The 25,987-nt window shown below is 53.9% G+C and overlaps 1 protein-coding gene across 1 annotated transcript in view; it reads left to right on the forward strand.

Moving 5' to 3' along the window:
- Nucleotides 1-377: 377 nt before the first annotated feature.
- The window catches only part of NKAIN1 (sodium/potassium transporting ATPase interacting 1), a 40,059-nt gene continuing 14,449 nt past the window's right edge, over nucleotides 378-25,987 (forward strand). Inside the window, exon 1 of the mRNA XM_047084848.1 lies at nucleotides 378-431. Coding sequence (XP_046940804.1) covers nucleotides 378-431 — 54 coding nt within the window. The remainder of the gene's footprint in view (nucleotides 432-25,987) is intronic.

Raw genomic sequence — 25,987 nt, forward strand, 5'->3', positions numbered from 1 at the left:
CCGCGGCCGCCGAGCGCCCGGGCGGCTGCCCCAGCTGGGCAGTGCTGCTGTGCGCCGCGCTCGGTGCCCGCGCTCCCCGCTCCGCGCTCCCCGCCAGCCGCCCCGGGGCAGGAGGCGCGCCTGGCGGCCGGCGGGCCAGACAAAGGAGGCGCGGCGCGGCGGAGCCGGCGCGGGCCAACGGACCATGGACTCGGGGCGCGAGCGGCCGGCCCCAGCCCTGAGGACCCGGCGCCCCCGGGCCCGGCCCTAGGCGCCCGGCTCCGCCGCCCGGGGCGCGCAGCGGGGAGGACGCGGAGCCCGTGCGGCGCGGAAGAGGAGGCGGCGGCCGCCGAGCTAGAGGGGCGCCGCGGCGGACGGCCCGCGCGGCCCCCGGAGCCATGGGCAAGTGCAGCGGGCGCTGCACGCTCGTCGCCTTCTGCTGCCTGCAGCTGGTGAGCGCCGGGCGGCCGGGGCCGGGTGGGGCGCAGGCGGGGCGGGTCCCGGGCGTGCGGGTGGGCTGCACAGCCCGTGTGTGTCTGCCGCGAGTCCCGGGTGGGGGGTGGGCTGGAGTCACGGGGCGGACGGGCGGAGCCTGCTCCTGCTGGCCCGGCTGGCTCTTTGTGTGCGCTTCTCGCCCGGCTCTCCCCGGTCCCCGAGTGCGTCCTGTGCGCCGGTCCCCCGCCCGCCCGGCACCGTGCGAGTGGCCTGCTGTGGGACTGTGGCTCGCTGGGGCCGGGGGTGTGTCCCGGGCTGCTGAGCTGGATCCCTTGAGGTCCCTGCTGGGTGTTTTCCTCTAGATTATTCGAGTGCGCGGCTCTCCTGTCCTCCGGGTCTGTGCCCGCGCGAGTGTTGCTCACAAAGTCTCTGCTCCTCCGTGTGTGTTTGTGTGTGTGTTTGTCTCCGGCTTTCTCCTTGCTGTGTCTCTAGATCTCTAACCCTTTCCTGGTCCACGTTCATCTGTGTGTATTGGGATCTTAGACTCCAAGAACCGTTCACTCTCCTTTGTGCTGTAGCTGCCTGCCTCCCCCCCTCCTGACTGAGCAAGCCTGGGTGGGAATGGAGACCCGCCTCTCTGGAGAGAGTCACCAGGAGCTGCCAGGTCCTGGGCCAGTCTGACAAACTGGGTGCTGGCTGCCCTCCTTGCTTTGGCTGTGGCCACTGCGGCTGGCGGGGGGGGGGGGGGGCTCTCCATCAGTCGCACCTGAGTGTCATGGGTGGGGACCCGCAGACAAGCCCTGTTGCCTTGGCTGGCACCACTGAGGGGTGGGTGCCCTGGGTGGGGAGGGGAGCATCTGGGGAAACCATGCCCAATCCCAGCTTAGGCAACTCTGCTTCTCCTCTGAGGGAGGCCAGTGGAGTGAATTTGGGGGCTCATGAGGACCAGGTCTGCTCTTCCCTTCAGGCTCCGGCAGGTGAAGTTGGGAAGCGGGTTAAAGAGAGGTCAGGGTCTCCCGCCTAACCCTAGAGCTCAGGCCTGGCGACTGGGGGGTTTTGAAGCTGTGCTGAGCTTCTAGGCAGAGGTGCGTGGGGACCTCCACGGGCAGGAGTCCGGGCTGGGTGTGAGGTGGGGGAACCTGAGCCTCACTGGTGCCTAACTCCACAGCCTCGTCTCCACGGTTGCCTGCGCCCACCGCGCCTCCTCCAGCACAGGTGCACACAATAGCGCCGAGTGACGCGTTGAGTCTGGATGTGCAGACCTCCTCATTCATCTTGCTTCTCTCCTCTTGGGGACGCCAGCCCCAAACTTGCCAGCCACAGACTTGCTCTCTTGGGCAGTGGTAGAAACAGCCAGGCCCTGAAGGTAGTAGCCCTGCTCCCGGCTGCGGGATGCAGGGCAAGCGACTTCCCTTCGCCAGGCTGCCTTGGTCTGCCTGTCTGGAAATTGCCCATCCTTGAGGGTTGCGGGGGGGGCGGGGTGGGGGTGGGGATTAATTAAAATCAGGTAGAGTGGAAACTCCAGAAGGGCAGAGATTATCTGTTTTGTTCCCTACTAAATCCCCAGCAGCTGGAACAGTGCCTGGCACTCCATTAATATTTGTAAAATAAATTAATGAATCAGGTATCTGGCAACGCCTGGCTCACAGTAGAAACACCCTTCTTTATCTACTTGGAGGAATATAAAATGCCAAGGAGTGATGAAACTTTTCGGAGGTTTGTTTGTTTTTTTTTTTTTCCTGTGTGTTAATTTTTAATTTTTAAAGTAGGACTTTTTGCATGCTTAAAAAAAGTTACATACATATTGTAAAAATGAACCCGTCCGTAGTCAAACGGCAGAACTTAAACGTACATTTGCCTCCATGCCTGTCCCACACCCCAAAGGTAGGCACTGTTGTTGGTCTGCCCCGTGCTCATTCTCTGCTGCTGCCGACAGCGGTTAGCTTTGGGGAGCATTTACTAGGATGTTGGGTGCTCTTGTAAGCCCTCTTCCACGTATTTACTAATTTAATCCTCATATCCCGTAAAGTAACCTGCCCAAAGTTCTACAGCTAAGCGCCAGGCTTTGAAGCCAGGCAGGTGACCAGCATTCTCTGTTGCCTTCTTAATTATAAAATAAGTAGTTCTGGCCCAGAGCAATCAGGGGTTCTTTGTCCTTACTACTCCCAGCCTCCAGAACTCTCCCCAGCTAAGCTAACCCCACCCTTCTGCTTAGAGAGTTTGCCAGCATAGGGACTCTGGAAGTAGGCGAGACCTGGGTCGGATTCTGACTCTAATACATCTTGGCTGGGTGGCTTCGGACAACTTATGGGAATTACGTGAGATAATTTGGGGGGAGGGCGTGCTCCAAGAAGGGACTTGGAAATCGATCTCTTGCCTCTGTTCTGTCTGGGCGGATTGCAGAGCGGGTCCCTTCAGCTGTCACTAACTCCCAGGAGCCTCTGCTGCCTAGCAGCTTCTGTCATGTACTCCTCGATGCTGGAATCCACCAGCCTGACATCATCCCAGAGAGAAGGGAGCCTGTTTTCTCACCTGGTGGAAAGGGGCCGAGAAGGAAAAGGCTGTTAAGTGTTTCTCAGCTGAAAACTTTAGAAGACGAGCTGTCACTTTTCTCTTTTGGACGGGGTTTGATCGTTATGATGAAACAGGCTAGCTCTGAACACTCTTCTGTAGTTGGGATAGACTGGCTTTGGGTGAGGGAATAGGGGTGAGTGTTTACTGGAGGGTAGGAGGGGCAAGTGTAGGGGCTGTACCATTCAGAGGGACAAGTGTAGGGACAGGGCTCTGGAGTTTGATAGGACAGGCCTGGGTTCGAGTCCTGGCTTTGTCACTTCCTAGCCGTGTGGTCTTAGGCAAGTTGCTTACCCTCTCTGAGCCACAATGTTGTCACCTGTAAAAAAGAGATAATATAAACCGTTCTGAATTCTTAGGGTTGTTGGGAGGGGTAAATGCATATAACGAACTTAGCATTGTGCCAGGCACAGAGTGAGCATTCATCAACTATAGCTTCTTCCTGTCATCATAATGATATATACGATGGGGCGCTTTCCTGGAATTGTGGCCCAAATGTATCCAGGTCCCCCTCGCCCTGCAGTCTTCCTTTGTGGGAAGCAGCAGGTAGCTGGGTGCTGAGCTGACAGAAGGCTTGGGTTCAAGTACAGTTCTGCCACTGACATCCTATAAACTCAGACAAGTCTTTTTCCCACTGCAAGCTTTGGTTTCTTCCATCTGTAAAATGGGAAGCACCCCTGGTCTGTGTCTCTGGGGTCCTGCCAGTTCTATCCATCGGGGACTGTGGGACCACGTCCAGCTGGCCCTGGAGGTTTCAGGGCGTCTCCGTCCGGTGCCATTCTGCAGAACGTCTTGGGTCCCTTCCTTTCCCGAGTTCTACTCAGCGTATCATCTTTTCTTTTTTTTTTAAATGTTTATTTACATATTTTTTTTTCAACGTTTATTTATTTTTGGGACAGAGAGAGACAGAGCATGAACGGGGGAGGGGCAGAGAGAGAGGGAGACACAGAATCGGAAACAGGCTCCAGGCTCTGAGCCATCAGCCCAGAGCCTGACGCGGGGCTCGAACTCCCGGACCGTGAGATCGTGACCTGGCTGAAGTCGGACGCTTAACCGACTGCGCCACCCAGGCGCCCCTATTTACATATTTTGAGAGAGAGAAAGCATGCATGAGCAGGGGAAGGGCAGAGAGAGAGAGAGTGGGAGAGAGAGAGAATCTCAAGCAGGCTCCTAGCTGTCAGCACAGAGCCCCGGTGAACCCATGAACCCTGAGATCATGCCCTGAGCGAAAATCAAGAGTCAGATGCTCAACCGACTGAGCCACCCACGTGCTCCTACTTAGTGTATCGTCTTGACCTTTTAAATGCCGTTCACTCCCTGAATGTTACGTGTGTCTCCTTTCCTTCCCCCTGTCCAACCCCTGTCCAACCCCTGCCCTTCTTTCCAGGTCCGCCTCCTTCCTGAGACCTTACGGGCCACTCTGTTCTTCCTGTAAGATGAACCAAGGAGATTTGCCCAAGGGAATCCTCATCAGTTTCTTCTTCATCATCATTATCGCTCCCATTTCTGGAGTCCTGTGCTAAGCACTTTATATGCATTACCTCATTTAACCAAATGAGCTTACATATGTAGAGTGTTTGGCAAAGTGCCTGGTGCATGTTAAATGATCGATAAACGTTAGCTTTCTTTTTTTCTTGCCTACCGTCTTTATCCTTATCGTTATTCCACACAGTGGGATGGACGTTCTCGCTATCCCCTATTTCAGATGAGGAAACTGAGGCTCAGGAAGGTGACGAAGTTCGCCCGAGGTCTCTAAGCTAGCCAGTGGCAGGACCAGGATGGGCCCAAGCGGAGAGCCACCCTCTCCGCCTGCGCCTGTCGGCCGCTCATGTTTATACAGTGTGTGTCCTCAGACCGGTCTCTTCACTGCCTCAAGCCTCAGTTTCCTCATCTGAACATGGTAATATTTCAGTGGGATCGTGCACGTGCCTGGCACGGTGAGCCATTGAGTGCTCAGTGATACATCACTGCCACGGTTGTTCTCCGTCCCAGCCCTGGGTGACCTTGGACACCTGCATTCACTCCTCTGGGCTTTAGTTTCTTCCTCCCTCAAAGAGAAAGAGTCCCCCCCCCCCACCTTGCAGGGTTGTAGAAAAGGGGTTAGCCAGGTGCCGTGCACATGGTAGGTATTTAGAGAAACGCTGCCTGCTCGTCCCTTCTGGAAAGCTCTTCTTTCTGGAAGGTGGTGCATGAGGGGGAAAATATGTAGCTTCCTGCTGAGCTGGGAGTAATGGTGTGAAACGTGGTCAACCTGATTGATGTCGTTATTAGCAATAGTGATGGTAAGGACTGGAGGGAGCGCGCTCTGAAGCAGCTTCGTCTGCAAGCTGGTGGCTTCCCGGGGAGGGTCTGCTCTGCTCTAGGTGCCTCGGGTTCTCCAGCCGGGCTCTGGAGTCAGGAGCACAGAGCACAGAATTGTCTGGGCCACTGACCGTTTTTGTTCCTCGCATCCCTTTGCACCACCGCGGGGGTAGTCAGCTCCCTTCTGCAGATGGACAGGCTGAGAGCAAACAGCCCTGAAGACCCTTACGAGGCAGGTAGAGCAAGGTGGAAGAGAAAAGAGAGCCTGGGGGAGAGGTGGGGCACGGGAGGGCCCTAGTTTGGCTCCTTTGTAGGGATAGGCAGGTGCAGGTTTTTGAGATAAGTGCCCCGTCACTGGCAGCTGCTCTGAGTCCCAGCCCTGGGTGGGGTCAGGAGGTCAGGAGCACTACCTCTGGGGTCAGGAGCACCACCTCTGGGGTCAGTCAGATCGACATCGCTGCCTCGCTTTGTGACTCCCAGCGAGTCCCTTACCCTCTCTGAGCCTCCGCCTCTCTCCTGTCAGAACATCAGCTCGTACCCCGTGGCAGCTTGGGGGGACCCCATGAGACGGTATAGGCATCGTGCCAGTGGGGATTGCTCCCTATGGCTCCCTGCCATTTGCCTCGAGACTTGGACAGGCCACCGCAGCCCCCCTCTCTGCCGGGGTCAGAGATTTTAGCGGTCAGAGTCATTTCCATAAACTCTTCAGGTCTCAGTTTCTTTATGTGGCAAATGGACGGTTTGGAGGGAAATAATGACAGCAACTACTCTCCTATGAGCCAGGCCCTGGGCTCAGCACTTCACATACCTAGTCCCTCGTTGCCGTCTGGAGTATCCACAGCCACATAGATAGCAGGGGCAGAGTGAGCATTTAAACCCCAGACCTTCTGAGCTGCTTGTCCCCCATTTCTGCGCACCCCAAGGCCTGTGCTGAGTGGAAGGTTGCTAAGAGGCAGGTTGAGGGAAAGTTATCCAGGGAAGAAATTAACCTGTATTGAAGACCCATGAGCCCTCAGGCTCAGGTGTGGTTTTTATACCCATTTCCTGATGGGCATACTGAGGCCGGACATGAAGTGACTTGTCACCGAGGAAACAGAAGATACAGTCTGGGCCTCAGATGAGTGATCGAGGGAAGACGATTTGAGAATGCTTGTAAAATCTGGATGGTCAACGTGATGACTGACATCTCTTCTGTCCTCTGGCTTCAGGGGCATAGGGGTGATGAGCAAGTTGAGACCCGAGATGTGGTTTTTGTTTGGGGTTTTTATTTTTATCCCTTTTGTAAAGCAGTCTCTATGCCCAATGTGGGGCTCGAACTCACAACCCCAAGATCAAGAGTCTCATGCTTCACCTACTGAGCCATCCAGGTGCCCCAGAGATGTGCTTCTTATTTATTTTATTTATTAAAAAAAAAAATTTTTTTTTCAACGTTTATTTTTTTTTTTTAATTTTTTTTTTCCAACGTTTATTTATTTTTGGGACAGAGAGAGACAGAGCATGAACGGGGGAGGGGCAGAGAGAGAGGGAGACACAGAATCGGAAACAGGCTCCAGGCTCTGAGCCGTCAGCCCAGAGCCTGACGCGGGGCTCGAACTCAGGGACCGCGAGATCGTGACCTGGCTGAAGTCGGACGCTTAACCGACTGCGCCACCCAGGCGCCCCTATTTTATTTATTTTTATTTTTTAAATTAAACTAGAAATTTATTTGTAGAATGATAGGATTGAGGGGTTTTTTTTCTTTTAAAACAACAGTCTGTATGATGTAATGGAAAATATCTTGGATATGAGTAGGATATTCATTCCACTTTTTTTCATTTTCATTTTATTTTTATAATTTACATCCAAATTAGTTAGCATCTAGTGCAACAATGATTTCAGGAGTAGATTCCTTAGTGCCCCTTACCCATTTAGCCCATCCCCCCTCCCACAACCCCTCCAGCAACCCTCAGTTTGTTCTCCATATTTATGAGTCTCTTCTGTTTGGTCCCCCTCCCTGTTTTTAGATTATTTTTGTTTCCCTTCCCTTATGTTCATGTGTTTTGTCTCTTAAAGTCCTCATATGAGTGAAGTCATATGATATTTGTCTTTCTCTAACTAATTTCACTTAGCATAATACCCTCCGGTTCCATTCACGCAGTTGCAAATGGCAAGATTTCATTCTTTTTGATTGCCGAATAATACTCCATTGTATATATATACCACATCTTCTTTATCCATTCATTCATCTATCAGTGGACTTTCGGGCTCTTTCCATACTTTGGCTACTGTTGATAGTGCTGCTATAAACACGGGGGTGCATGTGTCCCTTCGAAACAGCACACCTGTATCCCTTGGATAAAAATGCCTAGTAGTGCAATTGCTGGGTCGTAGGGTAGTTCTATTTTTAGTTTTTTGAGGCACCTCCATACTATTTTCCAGAGTGGCTGCACCAGCTTGCATTCCCATTTTATTTATTTTTTTTAATGTTTATTTATTTTTGAGAGAGAGAGACAGAGCACAAGCAGGGGAGGGGCAGAGAGAATCCGAAGCAGACTCCAAGCTCTGAGCTGTCAGCACAGAGCCCAGTGCAGGGCTCGAACCCACAAATGGCGAGATCATGACCTGAGCCAAAGTCGGACGCTTAACCGACTGAGCCGCCCAGGCGCCCCGAGATGTGCTTTTTACAAGCTCGTTCCAGGGGCACTAGGTGGCTCAGTCGGTTGAGCCTTTGGCTCAGGTCATGATCTCCTGGTTTGTGGGTTTGAGCCCCACATTGGGCTCTGTGCTGACAGTGCAGAGACTGCTTCACATCCTCTATCCCCCTCTCTGATCTTCCCCCACTCGCACGCTCTCTGAAAAATAACATCAAAAAAAATTTTTTTTAAAGCTAGTTCCCAGCCACAGGGGACGGAGCCAGTTTTGGTAAGAGGGAGCCCAGTAGCAGTGCCCTCAGCCCTCCAGGCCTTGACCTGGAGAGGGAGAGGGCAGGTGAATCAGAGATGCTTCTGCCAGTGAGTACCAAGGTTTTATTTTTATTTTAATTTATTTTTTTTTATTTTTTTTTAACGTTTATTTATTTTTGAGACAGAGAGAGACAGAGCATGAACGGGGGAGGGTCAGAGAGAGAGGGAGACACAGAATCGGAAACAGGCTCCAGGCTCTGAGCGGTCAGCACAGAGCCCGATGCGGGGCTCGAACTCACGGACTGCGAGATCATGACCTGAGCCTAAGTTGGACGCTTAACAGACTGAGCCACCCAGGCGCCCCAGTACCAAGGTTTTAGAAGAGCTGTTAATGTGGCTGCAGGCTTGACTGTGTTACCTGGCCTCCTGGCCTCTGCCTCTCAAAGCAGCTGGCGAACGAGAGGCAGAGAGGTCAACAGGGGAGAGCTTGAGCTTTGGGGTCAGGCTGGGCTTTGAGTTACATCTCTGCCTCTTTGTAGCTGGGTGACCTTGGGCAAGACACTTAACCTCTCTGAGCTTGCACCTGCAGTTCTCTAAATCAGGATAATAATCTGCCTCTGAGAGTTGCCAGGAGGCTCCTTTGAGATAAACTGTGCTGAGTGGAGCTCACAAAGGGTTCACACTCTTAAATGCTCCAGAAATGGCATAGCACGTTCTATGAATCTGAATACTGTGGCATCTAGGAGAGGGGGCGTGTCCCCTTTTGAATGAGTAGAAGACACAGGTGAAGCAGAAGTTCTAAAGCTGTGTGGCTTTGGCCTTACTGCTCCTCAGTCTTCTCTTCCATAAAATGGGAATAATAATAGCACCCCCTCCCAGGGTGGCCTGAGATAACACACAGAGAGAGAGAGCTCTGGGCACAGAGCCCAGCACTCAATCAGAGGGGAGCAGACAGGAAGGTGTGGCCCCTCTATAAAGGGAGAAGCTGGACTCATCATCTAGGAGGACCTCCAGCTCTGAGTTAGCAATGAGTTCCATCCTTTCCCAGGTAGAGACCAGACTTGCTGCTACACCAGCCTGTCGTGCTGGAGGGCAGTGGCGAGGATGTGAGAATCGGGCTCTGAGCAGAGGGGGACACTCCTGCCTCGAGTGGCCTGCCCAAGGCTTTACACCCAGGTGTCAGGTAGTCAGGGGCTCACGTGACCTCTCCTTTCCTCTGCCTTCTGGGTGAGCGTCCATACTGTCCCCGTCCCAGATGCCCACACGGCATATTTGGTTGTAAACTCAAGTCTCAGACCACAGAGTTTCAAGAGCAGGAGGTTCTGACCTATCCCAAACCCCGGGCCGCTGCAGGTCAACTTCTTCAAATCCAGAAAAAAACTAAATCCTGTTGGGTCAGAGAGTAAGAATTGCCACCAGCTAACCCTACCCGGAATTGTATTCAGCAAATATTTATGAAGCACCCACAAAGTGCCGGGCACAATTCTAGGTGCGAGGTCACCCTGGGGTACAAAGTATGCCCTCTGCTGCAAGTCAGAATCCCGGGGTTCTGGAACTCACTTCCTGTGCATCTTTGAGCTGGCCCTGCCCTTCCCGGGGCCTCATTTTCTCCAGTCTGTGAAACTGGGAACTGGAGAGGAGATTGTTGAACTCCATCAGTGGTCTTCAGGTTATCTATCGAGGCTCTGCAGTGGCGGACCGACAGTCAGGTGGTGAGTTCCCTGTCCCTGGCAGGGGTGAAGAATTTGTAAGTTGGATGACCCCTTGGATGTGTGATGGATCTGACGACGATCCAGGTCCCTTGGAAACCACCAGATGCTGGTTCTAGGTCCTGAGAGGGCAGTGGCAATAACATAAAATGGTATCTGTTACGAATAATGAAAACCTGCTGGGCATTTTCGTGCTCCTAGCCAGTTGCTCTGCCTTAATTCAGTATGCTCCCCCTCACCCCATCCCAAGTCACAGAGCCTGGCCGAGCTCTTTACCACCACGTCCACTCTGGCTACCCCGTTGCTCTAGAAAGGGAGGCAGCCCTGGGATTTTCAGGGTAGTGATGGCTCCTAAGGCTCTTTTTTTTTTTTTTTTTTTTTTGAAGGTGGGGGGGTAGGTTCTGCAGCCCCAGCCTGAGTCAGAGATGTGGGTTTTCAATTACACAATTAAATGCACAATTAGGCATAATTACCAGTGCTCAGAGCCCGAGACTGCTCATAATAGGCGTGTAATCTACTGCAGCCTCTGTTTATACTACTCAGCGCACTCCCTAATGATGCCAGGATGCCTTCACACCGCACGGTTGCCATGGAAACGAGCCCGCCACCACCATGCAGGGCTGACAAATGGTGTTCCAGTCCTGGGCCCCTGGATTGTTTCTGAGGCCTCTGCAGCCAGCCCCGGGAGTGAAGGGGCTGACGGGGTGGGCCGGGAAGGTGGGTCACCCTCCCTGCTCTGTGACACACCCCGCTGGTTGGAGCCAGCCGGGAAGACAGGAGAAGGGAGCTTCAGCACCCCCCAGCCCCGAGCAAGCCTTAAGCAGGGTGGCCCAGGTGCGGGGAAGGGTCTCGTGGTGATCTGTTCAAGCTGAGGTGTGGACAGGGGGCCCTGCATACAGCTAGCTCCCACAGGGGCCCGGCTCTGCCCTGAACTGGCTCTATGACCTTGGACTAGTCCCTGCCCCTCTCTGGGGCTGCGTCCCCACATGTGAAATGGACTGCAGGGTCTCTGCATGTGGGTATTCTAGCAGGGAGATTTATCGAACATTTCTGCCACACTGCTTACCGTGGTAGCCGCGTTACCCCTGGGAGCGCACCCCGCACCCCCCTGCTCCACCCTGGTGTGGTAGACGTGTGATCCCGGTGTCACAGAAGCAGAATGTGACGGAAGCCGCACTTCCATCAGGCCGTGGCAGAGCTGGGATTCAAAGCCAGGCAGTCGGATCCCCAAGCCTCCACTCTTGCCTCACATATGTGCTCCTGTCCCCCTGGAAGCAGCCCCAGGCGTGGACCCTTGTCACTCCCGTTTCCTAGATGCAGGGCTCCAGGGCTCAGAGAACTGAAGTCGCTTGCCCGAAGTCACACAGCAAGGTGCTGGCTGATGCAAAAAGCCAGGATTCCTAGCTTAGAGAAAAGTCGTGAAGGAGTAGAAAGATCTCCTTTCCACAAGCACATACAAAGGATCCCCCTTGTCCCCACCTGGCCCCAGCTGCTGAGGAGGCACGGCGTCCTGGGGTCCCTCAGACCCAGCACTTCGCTTTGACCTTGAAAGAAACCTTGTCCTAGCTCTCCCTCCATCAAGCTGCTCACCCTGGTCACTGGAAACAGAGCCTGATTTTTTTATGCTCGTCTTTCTCCCGCATTTCTCTGTCATTCAGTACATTACTGCGGTCACCTACTGTGTGCCACCTCTTGGGGACGAGATGAATCAGACACAGCGGAGAACCAAGGCTGGAGCACAGAGGCTTCGGGGTCCGATGGGCCTGGGTTCAAATTCTGTCACTTAAGGCGTGATTTGGGGCAAGTTGCTTGACCTCTCTGTGCCTTAGTTTCTTCACCTGTAATGAAGGCACCAACCTGTACTGTGCAGGTTTGTAACAATATTAGCAGTCATAGCCACCGCTTACCAAATGCTTATTACTCTGTGCCAGGCGCTCGGCTAAGGCTGTTGCCTAGTCTACCATTGCCATCTAATAGACGAAACCACTGAGCCTCAAGAAGTGTGTGGCCGGGGCCACTGAGCTGGTGAGTGGCAGTGCAGACATCCGGTCCGGAGCCCTGTCCTTCCCCCACCAGGTGACCCGCCAGCATGGAGATATAAGTGTTCCTCCCACCATGTCCCTGGAGCACCCGGCTGTTTGGCCGGGTTCTTCTTAGGGAAGGAGGCATCTAGAGGAAAGCGGGGGGAGTCTGAGGGCAGCAGTGCCCATCTGGCCCAGCCCAGGGTTCCGTCCAGCGGGATCTTTCCCCCATTGGCATCCTAACAGCTGGGTTTTCTGAGAGGAGGCTGTCAGACGTTACCTTTGCTCCTCCACCATACAGGCGGGAAGACCCCGGTTTGCCCGAGGCCATAAGTCAGTGGCAGCGCTGGGACTGGGACCCAAAGCCACTTGAGATTTCTTGTTACCTTCCTTCTACCCCCTGCTCGTCCTTTGGAGAGAGACGTTTGGGGCTGTGGTGTGCACGTCTGTGTGTTTGTGTGTATGTGTTCAAAACTGCACACAGCTGCATGCCCAAGCGTTTGTGGGGCAGAGACACTGGCACGTAGAGATTTGTGGATCAATAAACATCCCTTCCCGCTTCCTCCCTCTTCATTTATTCATGAACTCTGAACTCCTTGGCTCCAGAGAAACTGCCTGGAAGAAAGCAATTAGAGCATAATTAGAACCACTCCTATTATCAACTCTCAGTGGGAGGGGAAGGGGGGCTGCTAGGCCATGGGGGTGGGGGTGGCCCCGGAGTTCCCTGCAGCCCCAAGTCCTGCAGCCGCCCATTTAGCCCCTGCTCACCCCATGGAGCTCAGCCTCCCTGGAGTGCTGTGCAGCAGGGACTAAGGAGCCCATCCCTGGAGGCGTTCAAACACTTGGTAAAGACTAGGAAGGAGAGCTTTCTGCTTTGCGTGCTAAGTTAGAGCAGATGATTGCCTCGTCCCTTCTGTGCTGGGCTCCTTGGGTGCTCCCTGCCAGGGCCTGGGCCGGGGGTTGCAGGAAAACAGAAGCCCAGCCTGGCTCCTACTCTCTGGAAAACTCCTGTATCAGATGGTAGTGACTGAAGACTACACTGACAATAGGAAATGTAAATTACCTGCAGGAAGCAATTTACCAGGCAGTACTCGTTCGCCCGTCAGATGACTAGCAGTAATAATACCAGTACCAGAAGTCCGTGTTTATGGAGTGTTTTCTGGTCCCAGGGCCACTGTCTTCCCCACCAGGTGTCCCACCAGCAGAGAGAGGTCACCCAGGAGGCAGGGACAGGCTGTCTGGTGTAGGAACAAAGGTGATGTCTGACAGCCTCCTCTCAGAAAACCCAGACTTTAGGATGTCAGTGGGGGAATGATCCAGCTAGACGGTCCCTGGCTCCCAGAGGGACAGGAAGACAAAGGAGGTGCTGGGTGTTGTGCTGCTGCCTCTCCTCCTCCTCTTCTGCTGCTTCTTCTTTTTTAAGGTTTATTTTTGAGATAGAGAGCACCAGCAGGGGAGGGGCAGATAGGGGGACAGAGGATCCAAAGCGGGCTCCGGGCTGACAGCAGAGAGCCTGACGCGGGGCTTGAACTCATGAACTGTGAGATCGCGACCTGAGCCGAAGTCAGATGCTCAACCGCCTGAGCCACCCAGGCGCCCCTGAGCACCGTGCCTCTTGATTCAGATGCTTCTCCTCACTTCATCTTGCAGGAACCCTAGAGGGTGGAGACGAATATCTCTGACGTACAGGTGTGGAAACTGAGGCTTGGGAGGTCACAGAGCCTGCCTAAAATGACACCGTGCTGGCCTGTGGGACTCTAGACTCCTCGTGCTTTATACTCTATCAGGTGTGACGGGGTGATTTGCTCTCTCCCGAGCTTCAGGTTGGGCCTGAGTTGTTCTGAGCTTCCCTGTTGGGCCTTGGGAAGCCGTTGAATGCGTCCTTTGCATACATCTCCTGGTTGAAGGCAGCACGTTGAATGCCCTTTGTCCCCTTTCCTCACCCCGTGTCCGCTAAAGAGAGTAAGGGCCCTGCTACTGATCTGGGCCACCAACCCCAGGACCAGTCTCGGCAAAGGAAGGTGAAGGCCTGGCAGATGAGGGTCTTGGGCCTCGTGAGAGAGGATCACCATGGATACGGGAGCTAGGGCTGTAACCAAGGAGAGAGCCCACCAGCCCTTAGGCTATGGCAAGGAAGCTGTGTCTTCAGCATGTGGAGGGGGGAGACACTGCCACCTGGGGCCCAGATGGACAGAGGAGGGGATGATGAGCTAGATGCGGGCAGAGGAGGACTGTGGGGTCAGTGGTGCTCCCTCCTGGGAATGGGAGCGGGGTACGTGGGACAGCCAGGCCTCCTTCCATTACCCTGTCCCACCTGAGGGGAGGTTGCCATGATCACCCAGCTCTCCTTCGTTGACCCTCCGTGGGGCGCTGCCCCCTTTCCCCCAGTGACAGGTGGTCACCCTGGCAGCAGGCCCTGTGCCCAGCAAGGGTCTTGACTTCCCAGTGGCCCCTTCCCTCACATGTGCCGATAGATTGGGCATCGGACAGAGGCAGCGGCCCTGTCCCGGTGGAGGTGAGGGTCCACATGGGGCCAGCTTTCCGACGTGGGCCTTTTACCAGCCCCTCAACAGACTCCCCCAGTGACCGTAGTGAAGTGCCGCTCTGGACCTGCCTCCCTCTGTGTACAGCAGTCTATGGCTCCTTGTTGCCTTCAAGAAGTCTGATGTGGGGCTTCTCAAACTTGAACGTGCAGCAGAATCATCGGGGGGGCGGGGGAGGCTTCTTAAAATACAGATTTCTGGACCTTGCCCTGAGTTTCTGATTTAGTAGGGCTAAGGTAAAGCCTGCCGATACTGCCGGTCCGGGGCCCACACTGGGAGAATTACTTGGTCTAGCCAGTGGGACACTAGGATGCCCAGGCAGGTCCGCCAGCCCTAACGCTCACCACTTCCGGTCGCTGGGCTCAGGCCACATTGATGTAAGCACCCCAGCTGCACGTGCCTCACAGCACAGTGCCTTTGCATTTGCTGCACTCTGTTGGACATAACATTCGTTTTTCCACCTCGACTTTCACGCCCTGGACCGGGAGCCTGGCGTCTGAGCTTTCTGGCCCTTCGTGAACCTGTGGTGCTTGATTGACCCCTGTGAGCCTGGGTGAATAATCACAAGGCTGCTTCGCTCACTCCGTCAGTCAGGTGGTTATTGGTGCTTACCCCGTGCCAGGTACTGCGGATTCAGGAGTGTGGGAGGCAGGAGGGCTTCTATTTTTTTTTTTTTAATAATTTTTTTCTGATATTTATTTTTGAGAGCGCAAGAGAGAGAGAGAGAGACAGAGTACGAGCGGGGGAGGGACGGAGAGAGAAGGAGACACAGAATCCGAGGAAGGCGCCGGGCTCTGAGCCGTCAGCACAGAGCCTGACGCGGGGCTCGAGCTCGCGAACCGCAGGATTGTGACCTGAGCTGAAGTCGGACGCTTAACCGACTGAGCCACCCAGGCGCCCCTGGAGGCAGAGGACTTCTTCAGAGACGCTGGTCAGTGGGTCAGTGTGGCCTCGCAAGGAGTCTGTAAGCAAGGCACGAGCTGGGGTTTGCCTCGATTGCCCGATGCTAAATTCCAAGCCCTCCTCATCCTCCCGAGCTGCTCCCAGAGCCCCGGCACCTGTGTGGCCTGAGGCTCTGCTTTGGGAATGCGTCTCCCGTGAGGATTCTCCAGTGTGCTCACTGGCAGGTCCCAGTCCCCTGTCCCGTCAGCCCCAGGCTCACTTTCAGGACCTGCCAGGGTTTTTCCAGAGGACAGCGTGTGTGGCTGGTGTGTGTGCACCCCCAGGCCGGAGGACAAAGGCCGACTGTGAAGGGCGGGGGACGGGTGTGGATGTTGCCGACATGTATCCGGGGGGGGGGGGGGGTGTCCAGACCTGTGTGTTAGGCCCCTGCCCAGAAGGGAGACAGAAGTAGGAATGCTGACCAGGGCTGGCTGGACACTACTATGTTCTAGCACAGTATTCTGAGGAGACAGAGGGATTTAAATTCACAGCCCGGCCTTCCGGACCATGATGTCTAGAAGGGAAGATAGGACATATTTTACCTGGGAGTTTGTTAGCTTGGTTCGTAACTTAAATACTTAGACACACGGTGCTCTGTGGGTATTCTTGCTTTGGTCCTGAACACCCCCAAGGGTCTGGACTTGGGGGTGGGGTGCCTGCAGAGGCTCCCAGGTGCCTGATCTGCCTCGGGCGGTGCCAGCTGCTCCAGCCTGTCACTGCCTGTCTGCTGTCAGCAGCCCCATGAGCCCTCTGAGCAGACTGCTGTCCCCAAGCTGCCACTAGCTGTCATCCCCAAGATACGCCACCGAGGAGACAGGATCGCCCCCTCGAAGTGAGAGACTGTCTGGGGCCCGGCCTGGGGCTCACACTGTGGCTGGGACAGGCTGGGCTGGTTGGCTCCCCAGGCCTGATGGGATAGGATGGGGGGTGGGGGGGGGCGGGCTCCGTTTTTCAGGGCCTGCTATGGCCAAATGTTGGACATCCGCGATCAGCCGAACCAGGCAATGGATGCTGAGACGTCCTGCTTCCACTCTTCTCCAGGAACGTGAACACAGGCAGGTTACTCAGCCTGAGCTGTTTTCTTCCTCTGTAAATGGAGACGATCGTACCTGCGTCTTAGGGCTCCCGAGCAAACTCAGTGAGAGAATCCAGGGAGAGCACTCAGCACGGCGCCTGGCATTTAGTCAATACTTAGGACACGGCCGATAGAAATCACCAGAAGCCTTTTGGAGGGCGGCGTGTCTGTAAGGCGCAGAGTCATGACTGTTTGCTAAATGGGAAGCTCCCAGGCCAGAAGCCAGATGGCTTCCCAGAGAACAACCCTCCAACCCTTTGTGCAGATGGGTACACAGAGGCCCAGGAGGGCAGTGGAGCCCCATTTGTGAACTATTCTAGGAAGTGGGCTGACGCCATTTCTGGAAAGGATCGTGGTTAGGTGTGTGAATCCAGACAAAAATACCCTGAACAAAAATAAGCTCCTCTGCTCAGTCTGGGCAGCCGTGGGCCAAGAGTAGCAGCTAGAACCTTCCCCATGCTCTCGATGTTTCCAGGCAGGAGCTACTGGGGAGCGGTGGCAAAGGTGCCCATCAGTGGAGGATGTGCCACTAAAAAAGTCAGAAAGTCCCAGAAGATGGGACTTGACCCCCACTCTGACACCTGGTGGCCTCAAGAAAGGGCCTCACTCTCCTCCTCTGGAAAATGGGGATGCCGCTGCCCTGGCCGGATAGTGAATCTCTTACTCATGGACTCTAGGGCCAGGGGACCTGGGTCAGATCTGTATCAGCCTGTGACCTCGTTACTTCCCTTCTTTATGCTTCAGTTTCCCTGTGTGCAAAGCAAGGGTGATCTCAGTCTCTACCTGCCATGTCTCTGTGAAGATTAAATGAATCCAAGCATATGCTAAGCACTCAAGAGACACTCGGCATATAAGTGTTAGCTATTATCTCTTAGTGTCACTTTGGGGATAAGATGAAATGCCACCTGTAAAGTGCTGGGCTCAGCACGCGCACATAGTAGGTACTCCCCTTCCTTCCTCCTGTGAACCCCGGGCCTAGAGACAGGCCCCGCCCCGTTCCCAGGGGGGCCCTCCCGCACCCCACTTCCCGCAGACAGCAAACACCTCTTCCTCCAACAGGTTCTGCCTGCAGCCTTCTGGCCCAGGGCCAGGAAATGATTGCAGGCGGCAGCTCAGCAGTCTCCCCTCTGCTCCTCTGCACCCCCCCCCCTTTAATCTTCCTAGCCTGCCTGGGTGTGGGGGAAGGGAGAAGGAGGAGACAGTCTCCCGGGGCTGCAGGTATCTGTTAAAAGCTCTGGGCTCTGGGGTCAGACCACCCGGGTTTGCTCCAGCCCTGAGATCTCGGGCTCCTCTCCCTCCCCCCTTCCCCCCCTCACTCCCCCACCATAGAACAGGGATGATGGCCCATCCCTCACTCCTCACCCTGCTTGTGAGAGCTAAGGGAGATGGTGCATGCAAAGTGCCTGGCACGAAGCCTGGCCCAGAGTAAGCGTGTACAAAATACTAGCATTAAGACTAGTGCTAAAGTTCAGGGCCAGGCATTTTGAAGGGAAACACTTCCGCCCAGGCACCTGGGGGCGCCCTTCTCACTGTGCAGACTCCCCCAGGCCCCACATGACCCCTGTCCGGCCCACTTGGGCTAGACCAGAGCAGAGCACCCCCTACTCCACAGAGCGGATAGATTACCTGGAGAGGAGGAGGGGGGCAGGATGGGGTGGGGGTGACATTCCTTCCACTCATTTATTCCTTTGTGCCACAGAGGAATCAGAGTGGGATACCTGCATGGGTCAACGGCCCTGTGCCTGATGGGAGTAAGGGCAGTACAGACGGAAGGATACCAGGCTAGTAGACATCGCCCCTCGCTGCTCCGAGCCTCAGTGTCTTCATCTGTCCAGTGGGGCTAGTAACCCACGTGGGGGCATCAATCAGTCTGAACTGTGAAGGGCTGTCCCGATGTTGGTGGCTGCGGTGATTCTCTGCTGGAAGAAGTGGGGAAGCTGGGATCTGAGCCCAAGACTGTTGCGGTAGTGGAAGGGGGACCCAAAAGCCCTGGGGGGGAGGGGTTCCTGACACACACACACACCCCCCCCACTCCCCCACCCGGCAGACTTCCTCACCAGGCCTGTAGTCAGGAGGGGAAGTCAGAAGTGGCCGCTGTTGCCATAGCAGTGAGGCTGGTTTTCATCATTATTTTCTTCCTAGGAGCATCCGTACGGGAAGTGCTGCTAAATAAGTCAGGGAATTGGATTTTTTCCTCCGTCCGTCAGGTCACGTGACGAGCGGCTCAGTCAGGAGAAATGACCTGTCAGCTCCTTCCAGCACTTGACCCTCCGCAGTAGGTGCCTGACACCTCCAATATGAGGCTTGACCCACAGGAGCCCTCCAAAGGGCTTGGTGCCTCCTCTGTGGCTCCAGGCTGCTTTCCTGCTCGTCTCTGACAACTGCCATGTTGGCATCAGGCCACAGGATATGAGAGCCCTCCCAGCCCTTCCCTCTGGCATCCTGCTCCTGCTCATTCCCCGTGCTCTAGCCACAGGGGTCGTTTCTGGACCCTTCTACTTGCCAAGCTCCCTCCCACCACAGGACCTTTGCACATGCTTTCCCTGCTGCCTGTCCTTCCCTCTCTCCCTTCCCTTGCCAACCCCTCTTCCTTCAGTTCACTCCATCCAGGAAGTCTTTCTTGACCACTTCCATTATAGTTCTCATTCTTGTCACCCCTCCTTCAGACACTTAGCATAACAGTAATTGTGTGTGTGTGTGTGTGTGTGTGTGTGTGTGTGTGTGTGTGTTTGGCTCCCTCTCCCTACCCCACCCCACTGAATGTAAGCTCTGTGAGGCCCAGAGCTGTGTCTGGGCTTTTTTCTTCCTCGCCTTCTTCATCTTCTTCATCGTCGTCTTCTTTTTTTTTAGGTATAATTCATGTACATAAAACTCACCATCTTAGGGGGCGCCTGGGGGGCTCAGTCAGTTAAGCGTCCAACTTTGGCTCAGGTCATGATCTTGCGGTTTGTGAGTTCGAGCCCCGCCTCGGGCTCTGCGCTGACAGCTCAGAGCCTGGAGCCTGCTTCAGATTCTGTGTCTCCCTCTCTCTCTGCCTCTTTCCTGTTTGCGCTCTGTCATTCTCTCTCTCAGAAACAAACATACATTAAAAAATGAATAAATATAAATAAGCAAATAAAAATCACTACCTTAAAGTGTACAATTCAGGGCTCTTAGTGCGTCACACTCTTGTGTAGCCATCAGCACACTCTAATTCCAGAACGCTGTCAGCACCCCAAAAAGAAACCTCAAGCCTATTAGCGGTCACTCCCCATTTTCCTCTCCCACCAACCCTTGGCTATCCCACTCATCTGCTTTCTGTCTCTCTGGACATTTCATGTAAGTGGAATCATACAGTATGCAGTCCTCTGTGACTGGCTTCTCTCAGCATAATTTTTTCCTTAAGTTTACCTATTTTGAGAGAGAGTGAGTGCCTGGGGGAGGGACGGGGCAGAGAGAGAGAATCCCAAGCAGGCCATCCGGACCTTCAGTGCAGAGCCTGATGCGGGGCTCGAACCCATGGATGATGGGATCGTGACCCGAGCCGAAGTCGGACTCTTCAACCGACTGAGCCACCCAGGCGCCCCCCTCAGCATGATATTTTTAAAGTTGATGCTTGTTGTAGCCTGTATCCGGGTATCATTCCTTTTTATGACTTTATGTTCCACGTATGGATCTATCACATTTTGTTTATCTGTTAATCAGTCCGTCAACCTTTGGGTTGTTTCCATTGGGGCTGCTGTGACCACCGGTGCTGCGAACATTTCTGTACAAGTTTTATATGAACTTTGTTTTCAATTTCAGGGTATCTGCCTAGGAATAAGTTGCTGAGCCATGTACTAACTGCTTAATTGGGGGACAGGGAACTAGCCCATTTTCCATAGTGGCTGCACCATTTGACATTCCCACCAGTAATGCCACGAAGGTTCTAGTTCTTCATGTCGTCACCCAAACTTGTGATTGTCTTTTTTTTTTTTTTAAGTTTAGACATTTAAGTTCTCTCTACACCCAACGTGGGGCTCAAACTCACAACCCTGAGATCAAGAGTCGCACAGTCTCCCCCCTGAGCCAGCCAGGCGTCCCTGTCTTTTTAATTTTAGATATCCTTATGGGTATTAAGTAGTATCTTATGGTCCTTTTGATTTCCATTTCCCTGACGAGTAATGATGGCGAGCATCTTTCCATGTGCTTATTGGCCATTTTTGTATCTTCTTTGGAAAAATTTCCATTCAAATCTTTTGCTCATTTTTTTAATTGGGTTATTTATCATTTTGTTGGGTGGTAAGAATTCTTTTTTTAAAAGCTTTTTAATGTTTTATTTATTTTTGAGAGAGAAAGAGAGAGCAAGTGGAGGAGGGGCAGAGAGAGGGAGACACAGAATCCGAAGCAGGTTCCAGGCTCTGAGCTGTCAGCACAGAGTCTGATGTGGGGCTCGAACCCACGAGCCGCGAGATCATGACCTGAGCCGAAGTCGGATGCTTAACCGGCTGGGCCACCCAGGTGCTCCCCTCTTTTTTCTTTTAAGAATTCTTTATATATTCTGGATTCTAGACCTCTATCACATCTCTGATCTGCAAATATTTTCTTCCATTCTGTGTGGGTTGGCTTTCACTTTCTTGATGGTGTCCTTTGAGGTTCAAATGGTTTTGATTTTGATGACATCTAGTGTATCTGGTTTTTCTTTGGCTACTTGTGCTTTTGGTGTCATATCACATGCCTATTCCAAGGTCACACGTATGGCTCCTCCTAAGAGTGTCATAGTTTTAGCCCTTAACTCTTAGGTCTGTGATCCATTTGAGTTAGTTTTTGCATCTGGTGTGAGGTAGGGGTCCAACTTCATTCTTCTGCACGCAGATATCCAGGTGTCCCAGCACCCTTTGTTGAAGAGACTACGCTTTCTCCATTGAATGGTCTTGGCACCTTGTTGAAAATCAGTTAAAGGCATGGGTTTGTTTTCGGACTCTCAATTCTATTCCATCTCAACCTGTCAACCTAACCTTACGTGAATACCACACCGTCTTGATTGCTGTAATGTTATTTAAGGTTTGAGATCAAGAAGTCTAACCCTCCAACGTTCTTCTTTTTTGAGATGATTTGACTATTCTAGGTCCCTTGAGCATTCCTCTGAATTTTAGGACCAGCTTCTCTATTTCTGCAAAAACAAGTCGTTGGAATTTTGACAGTGACTGCGCTGACTCTAGCTCACTTTGGGAATATCATCGCCCTGACAGAGCTAGACGCGAATCCTGCCCCCACCACTCCCACACCCTCCCTGGGCCTCTGTTTTTACACATGGAAAAGGACAGCTCTCAAGCGTTGGGAGGAAGACGCAAAACGCGCGGACATGAGGCAGTGTGTGCAGGGTGGGCTCCGTGCACGTCCCCGGAGGGAAGTCCCTGCTCTCTTCTCTGGGTTGTGCCGAACTGACAGTTGACAGGGCGGGCCCAGTGCAAGGTCAGTGTTCGTGGATGCTTGGGGGGGGGGTGAATGAGAAGAGCCAGGTGGAGAAGGGGCCAGGCTGGGTCGGGCAGCTGCTGGACTGGATGGGGTGGGTAGGGGAGAGGGTGCTACCTGGGGCGTGCACACCAGGACAACTGTGGTCTCTTCTGCAGCACTCGAGGCCTCTGAGCCTGTAGGGGACCCAGGTCCAAAGTCTTCACTCTGGGTGACTCGTTGCAACTGACGTGGCTTTACCCGTGAGTACGGGCCAGGCAATGTTCTGAACGTTTTACACATGTTCCCTCACTGAGGCCTCACGACAATCCCATGAAATAGGCACTGTTATCATTATCCCCATTTTATAGACGGAGAAGTTAAAGCACAGAGAGGTTAGGTTAAGTGAGTCGCTGAAAGTCACACAGCTAATAATCAGGGTAAAGGTAGGGTTCAAACCCAGGCAGTCTGGCCCCTAGGCCAGCCACACTTTTAACCACGACACCGGACAGCTTCTCAGGAAACGAGCAACAGGGATCTGACCTTGGTATGAAACCAAAGAACTTCATTATCCTAACAATGACGATGGGGACACGGTACTCTACAATTTAAAAAGCACGTTATGGTATATAAACTGCTTTCCTGGTTGTGATCTCACTTGGTCCGCCAATTTCTCTGTAAGACAGGACATCATTATCCCCTATTTGCCAAGGAGAAATTAAGATCCGGAGAGGGAAAGTGACTTGTGCAATCAAGGAGAATTTATTGAGCACTTACCATATGCAAACTTCTTTACTCCCATTCTCATCGAGTCGGCCACAACCCCAGGAGGTCGGTATCAGTGGTAGCTGTGTTCCCATTTTACCGATGAGGAAACTGAGGCTCCAGGAAATGACTTTCCCGGGTCCTACAAGCCTGTAAGTGAGAGCTGGGACCCCATCCCAAGTCTGCCTGACTCTGGAGCTTGAGCTGATAACTACGGGGCTCTGGCCTCCTCTAATGCTGTGACTCCTGATTGTTTTAGTCAACCTTCTGGTCTCTTCCGCCTCACCTCCAGCCTTATAGCTTCTGCTATCCTCAGTGCCTCCTTAATTCTCCCTGCCTAAGTGCCTGCTCCCTTAAAGGTGCTTTTCGCCGCGAGTTTTTTGGCTTAATTATACAGTGTCGTTCGTTGTACTTAATGGAGGATCTGATTAATCACCTTTTTATTTATCCAGAAGTCCATTGATCTGCAGCCAGCATCTTCTGGGTGAGTGTGTTTTTTGCTGGATTTGCTCCGCCCGGGTTGTCGTCCCCTCTATCCTGTCTGAAGTGTTTTCTAAAGAGGACGCCCTCCTCCCAGGCTTTCACTGCCCACTCCAGAGCCTGCTGCGGGTCTCGGTAGTTGAGCCGTGGGGCAGGTGCGGAGCCCGCTTGGGATTCTGTGTCTCCCTGTCTCTGCCCCTCCCCCCACTCACCCTCTGTCTCTCTTTCAAGGTAAACATTTAAAAAAAAATAGTCAACATTTATGGAACGCTTACTACGTCAGACACTTGACGTACGTTGTCTAATTGAATTTTCACGGTAGTTCCAGCAAGTGTGGGGGCTGTTCTCCCCATTTTACAGATGGGGAGACTGAGGCTCGTACGGAAGACAAACCCAAGCACGCCCTCTGCCCCACTGCGTCAAACTGCCTCTCATGGTTTTCCAAAGAGGGCACCGGAGTGGATGGCGCTGGGGGCCGGAGCCAAGTCAGATGCCCCCTGCTCCCGGGCTGTGAATGGGCACGAGGGCAAAGCCCAGAGGAGGTGGCGTTGAGGAAAGGCTGAAGCTGGTAGCTGCCAGCTTCTAGTCCTTTTGCTGCCAGACCCCAGAAGTTAGGGCGGGATGGCCTGGTGGCAGGCAGGTGGCATAGGAGCTCCAGATCCAAGGGGCAGCTCTCCTGGGGTCCTGTGGGCTTTTCTGGAACTGTAAGAGGGGCCTGCCCCACTGACACAAAGTAAGGAGCTCCGGGAGTGGAGATTAGCGCTTGAAGGGGGTGGGGTGGGGCCTGGAAGACCCTCACTGCTGCGAAGTAGGCATCCTGGTCCCCGGTCCACGGAAGAGGGGACGTGGTCAGAGTCACTGTCCTGAAGGCCCTTCTCTGAACGCCCAGTGGCCTCCCCCCGGGGTGCCTGTAGGCTGGATCAGATTGTGGATGAAGAGATAGGCCCGGTGACTTGGAGGGACCCTTTGATTTCAGACTGACCTTGGTATAACCCTGGGCTTCTAGGCTGGGTTTATGCAAATTAATGTAGATGTATGCTAATGAGACCACTACCGGGCCTGTTCTAATGGAGCTGCCAGCTCAGAGATGTAGCGGGGATGAATTTGCCCAGAAGGGGTCTGAGGAGTCCCCCAGCTGGGAAGGGTCAGCTGTCGCTGGGATGAGGGGGTGGGGTTGCCATGGAGACAGAGGCCAAGCCCCAGCGGCTGCCTCCTGCAGGGACCGAGGCTGGCCTCAGCCAGCCCTCTGAGACAGTCCTGGGCCTCCCTTAAGCTCCAGGCTGGTCTCTGAGGGCTAATTACGCACAAGCCAGTGGCCAGCTGCTCCCTCGCTCCCCCAGGCCCAGCTGAGGTCCAGGGCTGGGCCACAGCAGGAGGGCATAAGGACAGACAGATGGCAGTCTTGGAGCCTGGGGGGGCTGGGGGAGCTGGCCTTAGGGGGAGGGAGCAGGACTGAGGGCGGGAGATTACTCCAGCAAGGCTATAAGGGGTGAGATCCCCATCTGCCAGGGCATGCAAGCAGGCTTGGCAGCCCGGTCTCAGCCACGTGGTAGGGAAGAGTGAGGGTTGGGACCCCAACAGACTGGCTGCAGGCTCAGCTCTTCTGTGTGTCCTTGGGCAAGCCCCTTTACCTCTCTGGGCCAGGGTTTCCTCATCCAGCAATGGGGTTAGGATTTAGAGACATGGGTATGAGGGGTAATATACACTAGGCGCTCAATAAATGATTGTACAATTCTGAAGCCCATTGAGAGTTGTTTTCTTCTATTTTCCAATGGGAAAGAACACCCTCCCCCCCACCATCTTACCCCTCTTCTGCTTTCCGGGCTCTCTGGGCTCGGGCAGGTGTTCTGGTGTCAGCGCTGAGGAGGGAACAGGCAGGACTGTCATCCCATGGGGACAAGATCTGGGTCCCCTTACTTCTCAGCTCTTAGCCCACAAAAGGCCCTGGAGAGCTGTTTGTAGAATGAATGAATGAACAGGTGTGAAATACTCAGCATAGTGTCTGGCATTAATAGGAGATTAATAAATGTTAGCTCTTACATCGCTGCCCGCTTTTGATCCAAGCCAGGCTCTGCCCGCCCCGCCTCGGATCTGCCCCTTCCTTTGCCCCCGACCGTCTCTGGCGAGACATATGGTGGGTGGGAAGAACAGTGAGCGCACAGACAAGGACTCGAACCTGAACTCTACCACTTCCTGTCTGAGTCACTTTGGGAGACCCGGGACCACTCTGAGCCTCCACCTTTCGCATCCCGGCGGCTCCACAAGGGTTATGGGGAGCCCTAGTGCCTCGGTTGGCTGAACCCGAGCAGCGATCTTACCGGGGGCTGACAGAACCAGCTTCTGGGGAAGAGGGGCTGTGTTAGGCCCTCAGCAGAGGTTGCAGGACCCCAAGGCCAGGCCCCCTGCCCATAGGCAGGCTGCAGCATCACCAGGCCCAGACAGTGGTTTGGAGCGACCGAGGCCCCCACTGTACAGATGAGAACACTGAGGCCCAGAGGAGGACACTTGCCCGGGGCCCCCCAGCACCTTCACATCAGAGAAGGAGACCTCAGATCGCCTGAGCCACTTCACTGCTTTTGCACACGAATCGACGCTGAAAGACGTTTCTTCTTAACATTGTTGAAAAGCATACCTTTGTTGTAAAAAATCCAAGATACAGAAGTATTTCTAAGTAAAAGTGTAAGGCTCCCCATCTCCCCAGTCCGACTCCCTAGAGGGAAGTTCTCATAACCATTTGTCGTGTGTGTCTCCCCAGCTCCTGATTCTGCATTTAGTCAAACACGTTTCGCGTCTTTTTATTTATTTTTATTTTTTTGGCTTTGTCTCTCTCTCTCTCTCTCTCTCTTTTTTTTTTTTTTGTAATGTAAATGGA

Source organism: Lynx rufus, unplaced genomic scaffold, assembly GCF_022079265.1.
Source record: "Lynx rufus isolate CCGP_SWC_20201006 ecotype Redwood Valley unplaced genomic scaffold, mLynRuf1.p SCAF_2, whole genome shotgun sequence".
Classification (NCBI taxonomy): Eukaryota; Metazoa; Chordata; class Mammalia; order Carnivora; family Felidae; genus Lynx; species Lynx rufus.